This window comes from Drosophila elegans, unplaced genomic scaffold (assembly GCF_018152505.1).
Source record: "Drosophila elegans isolate 14027-0461.03 unplaced genomic scaffold, ASM1815250v1 contig_149, whole genome shotgun sequence".
NCBI classification, from domain to species: Eukaryota; Metazoa; Arthropoda; class Insecta; order Diptera; family Drosophilidae; genus Drosophila; species Drosophila elegans.
Genome location: NW_024545513.1, coordinates 22,369,654 through 22,375,653, shown reverse-complemented (window position 1 = coordinate 22,375,653; position 6,000 = coordinate 22,369,654). Strand labels below are relative to the sequence as shown.

The window sequence follows — 6,000 nt, the reverse complement described above, 5'->3', positions numbered from 1 at the left end:
AAAAGTAATTAATAGAGCGTCTTTAAAAATAGACAATTATTAACTTTTATTTTAATAGTTAACTAAAGAGGACATCCCTTACATAAATCGAACAGATTTGAGAACGTTACTTATAATTATTCAACAATCATTTTTTTATTTGTCAACTTCAGAAATTCGTCAGGTTAGAATGACTTTAAAAATATTAAAGCTTTTTTTAACTGCCTATAAAAAACTTATAAGTCTTAAATTAAATTGCGGTCAGCAAACATACGATTAAAATACAAATGCAGTTCAACTTTTGCCTAGTCCAAAGATCGTAATACCCTCGGTTACGTATCCTTTTTCGCCTGTCTGTTGGCCACAGCGGCGTTGAATTCCGGAAACAAGATGCCGATCTCACGGAGGGCCGATGCCTCACTATCTGATCCGTGGCAGGCATTGCGGGTATCGGATAGCCCGTACAACGCCCGGATGCAGTTGGGATCGCTATATACAGCCCGGAACACCTTGGTCGGTCCTAGAAGACCACGCCACTTCTGAATGCAAGCCTCCGACTGCAGGATCAGCGCATAACAGGGTCCGCTGGGGGAGATATACATACATATATTTGTTTTGATTAGTTTTCGGTAATATTTAATAATATTAGACAATATAAGGCTACAGATATTTTTAAATAGCAATTCTGATTTCATAATGCTTTACCGTGCTAAATATGGACAAATCACGAAAATAATGAATCTTTATTGTATAAATAGGAAGGAAAGCAGGTAAAACAGGAAGAGAATTTCATATATCCACTTAAATGAGATTACGAATAATTTTGAACTAGGTCCAAAACATATTTATATCGTCAGCACCAGCAGATGGCGCTTGAAACACTTTTGCTTGCCGCAAAAGTTAGCTACGCCATCTGCTGGGAAATTTGGAAATCTTAATTGTAGGCAGGCAGGAAAGTGCATTTCACAGAAAATTCTAAACAATATTGGCCCTCAAATGATTTAAGAGCTCAAGAATGCAATTTCTAAATTGGTTTTGCAGGGTAACGGGTATTTTTTCTTTTTTTTAATGTAATAGTAATGCTTACCTGTTCATAAAGCTAGTTAGCCGGTGGTAGAAGAACTTGCCCTTGTGCTCCGCGTAGAATTGCTCCGACAGTTCTTTCGTAATGCAAACCTCCTTCTGGTCCAAAACCGTGAAATTCTGCGCGATCAGCGCCCGGATCTGCTGCATCGCATAGGTGTTTCGCAGCACATGGGGCTTTATCAGAGCCAAAGTTATTTCCATTTTATGTATTGTTTTGAGTTTCAACAATAAAAGGTAAACAAATTAGCTAACCAAAAGCCGCCGCTTGCAGTTCTGATACATCGATAAGGCGATATATCGATAAGCAAATATAAAGAGCTTGATTCCACCGGCACAAATTTTTAAATTCTTCAAACGTACTAGGGGTATTTCGCAAATGACTTATATACTTAGAAAAGTATTGTACAAAAAAACAACAAACCAATTACGTTCAGTTCTTGAATAATACAACAGGAACAATAATAACTTAAGATTCAGAGAAATAATTAAAAAGACCTTTCTTTAGTATTGTGCTTTGGTGACCAAAATGGAACATAATTTGATGCGATTAATATGTTAAATTATTCAGAAATGGAATCGGATAAGGTATTTGAGTATTATGTATATTATTATTATTTGAAATTAATATTTTTGCTTTGTCAAAATAACTTCTTTATTTAATACTATTGAAAGTCAAAAGAACACGCTAGTGTTCTGCCATCAGCAGTTATGGTATGTAGAAATAAAATATTTAAATGATTAAGTTTTTTTTAAATATATTTATATGTATTTTTTTCATATTGTGTTATATACGTTGCGCTTATACATATTTCCTTCTTTAGTTCTACAAGCTTAAAACTTGCATTTGCTGGCGGGTTTAAAAGAAGTGGAGTCAGGCTAAAATCATATCGATATAACTTTTTCACCACGCACACCGATAAGTCTTCGCAGCGTGCGGTCACACTGGTGCGTCAAACAGCTGTTCACATTACACAAGCAACCGCTTTTATAAGATTTCCCTTAGCTTTACCCGAATTATTTGAATTAAAACCACATCATGCCTTTTATGAAGGGCCGCGAGCCCATCCGGCGCACTCTCAAGTACCTGAATGCGGGAAAACTGGTGCTCAAGGACAAGGTGCGCATCTTCAGCGTCAACTACAACACATACGGCGACCATCACGCGGGAGCACGGTGAGTTTGGATCTATGGGATACATATATGGAGTATAGGGAATATATAATAATAACGCCACTCCCCCCACAGGGACTTTGTCTTCTGGAACATACCGCAGATCCAGTTCAAGAACCCCGAGGTCCAAGTGCTCACCCTGAAGAACATGACGCCCTCACCCTTCGTAAGGTGCTACTTCGACGACGGACGGGACATGCTCATCGATGTGGACGGCCGGAATCGGGACGACATCATCGAACACCTGGTAAAGGTGGTGGGCAAGACCCGGTAAGAACCCTTCTCAAGATCCAATCCTTCCTTTCTCGAAAAAAAAAACAGGGAAATGAAAGCTTAAAATATGCGGTGTTTGATGTTTTCTCAATTAGCATTAATATTCTCCCAGTTCACCAGGATTTTTTACTAGCCGCAATGATATCCAAAGATATTTTCAAATTGCGTTAATAAACTCAGGCCCTCATTTTAGCTTAATGAGTCTAGAATTTAGTCTTCAAAATTCCTTATTTGTTACTTCCTAATGGTTTCTATACTAAATATCGAGGTTATTTTACAGGCCTCGAACGTGTGTACAGCTGCGGTCAAAACAATAGTATTGGGAAAATGTAAAGTGCTTACAAAAAATACCTTTAAACATAGTTTTTTTCTTTAAATTTAGCTGAATGCTGATAATAAACAATGTGAGGTTTCAAAAACCTTCTATATTCTTTTAGTTTTTTAAGGAAAGTGAAAACTGTTAATAATTCCTTAACATTTCATATTGTAGTAATAATAATAATAATTTCATAACAATAACCATAAATCCTTGTTCATCTGCACTTTGTGAAGCAAAAATAAATGTTCATCAATATTGAAAATTTATTGAAAAATATTATACCTCCAAAAAATGTGGATATTTTTATTTGCCCAATTGATTATATAGTATTAGCTTTACGAAAATATAAAAAACCTTTTTCAAAAGTAGCTTCCAAACTATTTTTGGTTGCTAATTCCATAAGCTATGAAAACTAATATTGTTTTGATCGCAACTGTAACTCGATCACCTTATTATTGTCCATCGAAATCTCTGTTGAAAATAGGGACCATTTTTGAGATCGAAACGAACGGCCGATTTCAGCGTTCTTTTGCTATTAATTAGTTTACTTAGATAGCAAGAGACCTTTTTGTTGAACACTCTTTTTATTTTACACACCTTTTGAATGCATGTATGTTATAATCGTTTGTTCTTTTGTCAATTTCCAGGGAGCAACTGGACGCGGAGGCGCGCTTAAAGGAGAGCAAGGACAACCCGGCCAACTTCGGCTACGGATGCGGCAGGCACTGCATCTGCGAGATCCCCGGCCAGGTTCCCTGTCCCGGAACTGTTCCGCTGCCCGATCACATGCGCGGCAAGGTCCTATTTGCACCCAAGTAGATATCATCCGCCTGCGTTTGTTTCTTTTTTTAATAAATTAATTGTAAATTACACCTGCAAGGCTCGTCTGCTGAGGTAGCGCCCTAAGTACTAGAATTTTTACAGACTACGAGGATGAGACGGTGGCTCAGTCGGAGACCTTAGCGCCGCTTGGGACGCTGCTGTCGATGGTATGGCGCCGAGGACTTGCCGTAGCGCTGCGATCCGTCCCGGTCCTTGTTGAACTGATAGCGCTGGATGAAAGGCACGTTGGCCTCACCTCTGCCCGCCGTATTCAGCTCGAGATTGTCGTCCGTCTGCCGCTCCAGCACTTTCAGCTTGGCCTCGATGGCACGAATGGCTTCGGTTTTGCTGATCTTCTCCTCGCGTTTGCCGGTTCCCAAGGCAGGTATCTCCAGCCGTGGCTTTGGTTTCTGCAGGTCGTCCTGCAAGTTGATAGGCAATAAGCTAAATCAGTAATTGAGCAAGGCTTGAGCTCCCAAATTGATTTATTTCTGCTCCATGCGCAAATCGTTAGAATCGATCTTTATATCAACTTTTTAACTGGATTTTCTGTAAAGACTCCCTTGGAAAATAGAATGAAAATCATTTGAGTTGCTTACATATTTGATGTTTTTGGCCAAGCGCACAGCTATAGAGCGATTTCCCACGCTGGTTCCGTCGAGTTTCAGCAGAGCATTGGTGGCTCCCTCGTTCTGGAAAGGATTATATTTTGTTAGTAAGAAGAAATCAGGATTCACGATGTCTGAAAACGGCGCAGCGGTAGCCTTACATGGTTATATTATTATTAATTCGGAATCATAGCTCTGCAAATCATGATATAATCGAACAAATTTGAAATGTTATACAACATAAATAAATTCTTAAAGAAATTAAGCTTAATTAGTAAAATATTTAATCAATTTAAAATGTTTGCACAATTCTTCTTTTCTCTAACCAAATTTTTCTTTTTTTTTTTTTTGGGTATAAAAACGTATTTTTACTCTAAATATAGTGAAGTTCTATATTTGTTGCTTTTTATAGCCTCTTAAAAACTAGATCGTCAAAGTGTGCTAAAAATTCCGATAGTTCTCAAAAAAGTTGCTTAATTATGTTCACAAGAGCAAATTGCTGTTTTATTCTAGGAATACACATAACCAGTTCGATTTTATCCACCCTTGATTTTATCTATACCTATAGAGTAACAAGAAGTACGAAAATTGAGATGAAATTCTTGTTAAGAGGCTAATTTAGCAATAACCACGAACAGTTCTATTGTATAGGTTCTTAAAGGAATAGAGTAAAAGACATAACAATGAATGAAGAAGAGGACTGATGCTTACATTCCGAAGTTTTGAGTTATTTTACTTAGTTAGGTATAAAGGTGGAAATAATATGGGAATCAACATAATCTTGACTATTCAATCGCTCCTTAAGGGAATTGAGTACCAAAAAGTACTATGGAAATGATCCTGTACTGCCAATGATCCTGCGACCGCTGCATCGTTTACAACCAGCCATAACGCACTGTACCCACCTGCGCGAAGGTAACGAAGGCATAGCCCCGGGATTGGCCAACCATGGGGCCGCCCTTGTGGAACAGCATGTCGAACTTCTCGATGGCACCGCATTTTTGCATCAGTTTGAGGAGTTGAAACCGATTGGGGAAATGCAAGGGGAACTATTAGCACGACCGATTTGCACGGCATTTTTCTATCCACAACTTACTCGGTGATGCGCGAGTCCAGATTTCCCACCCAAATGCGTCGCGTCTCCTCGGAGTTCCCGCTGCCGCCGCCTGAACCGCTCGATCCGGCCTGCAAGGACATTTTACTCGTTACAAGGGATGTGAGGTAAGGTTTTACGCTAATTTACGCACAGCATTTGCCATTTTGTTAGCCAAAATAAATACAAAACTACAGTGTGTTGAATTCGGGTGAGCCGAGGTGTGCGGCGGTCAGCTGTTCGGCAATTCACCACAAATAGTGCTGACACAGCACACCAGTGTGTGGTGAGACTATCGGCTAAATTGGATGTGTATAGTTTTTAAATCAGTATAAATTTAATATTTTCATTAAAAGCTGTTTTAAAAACAAGCCCGCTTAAAAATGTTATGGGTATTTGTGAAACTTTAAATAAAAATCCTTACCCTCTGAAATAAAATAAAAACAAAAAAAACAATTGTAAATCCAAAAACAAATTCAAACATAGGGTAAACCAATTTTTCTTCTTCATAACTAAGCATTTTAACAGTGTTATAAATATTTAAATAAGAATAAAATACATATTTTAAGTGCGCTTTGGAAATATATAAAACTTTAAAGTTAAAAGTAGAAGTAAAATGCCATTGTAAAAATACCATGACGATCAAAATA

The 6,000-nt window shown here is 38.0% G+C and overlaps 3 protein-coding genes across 4 annotated transcripts; 1 reads left to right on the top strand and 2 right to left on the bottom strand.

Moving 5' to 3' along the window:
• Positions 1–113: 113 nt before the first annotated feature.
• LOC108135433 (nucleoside diphosphate kinase 6) lies at positions 114–1,344 on the bottom strand. The gene is made up of 2 exons (XM_017256172.2): positions 1,067–1,344; positions 114–564 (listed from the first exon to the last, which is right to left on the bottom strand). The coding sequence occupies exons 1-2, from the start codon at positions 1,264–1,266 to the stop codon at positions 312–314; spliced, it is 453 nt and encodes a 150-aa protein (XP_017111661.1). The 5' UTR covers positions 1,267–1,344; the 3' UTR covers positions 114–311.
• Positions 1,345–2,002: 658 nt separating this feature from the next.
• On the top strand, positions 2,003–3,697 carry LOC108135453 (probable 28S ribosomal protein S25, mitochondrial). Its single transcript, XM_017256197.2, has 3 exons — positions 2,003–2,238; positions 2,311–2,505; positions 3,475–3,697. The coding sequence occupies exons 1-3, from the start codon at positions 2,102–2,104 to the stop codon at positions 3,644–3,646; spliced, it is 504 nt and encodes a 167-aa protein (XP_017111686.1). The 5' UTR covers positions 2,003–2,101; the 3' UTR covers positions 3,647–3,697.
• Positions 3,659–5,595, bottom strand: LOC108135452 (probable RNA-binding protein 18). 2 transcript variants are annotated; one of them, XM_017256195.1, is made up of 5 exons: positions 5,505–5,595; positions 5,354–5,442; positions 5,163–5,283; positions 4,249–4,341; positions 3,659–4,071 (listed from the first exon to the last, which is right to left on the bottom strand). In XM_017256195.1, the coding sequence occupies exons 1-5, from the start codon at positions 5,514–5,516 to the stop codon at positions 3,787–3,789; spliced, it is 600 nt and encodes a 199-aa protein (XP_017111684.1). In that variant the 5' UTR covers positions 5,517–5,595; the 3' UTR covers positions 3,659–3,786. The 2 variants fall into 2 exon arrangements, with proteins under 2 accessions (XP_017111684.1, XP_017111685.1); XM_017256196.1 differs by lacking the exon at positions 5,505–5,595 and having other exon boundaries at positions 5,163–5,237.
• Between the last annotated feature and the right edge of the window lie 405 nt (positions 5,596–6,000).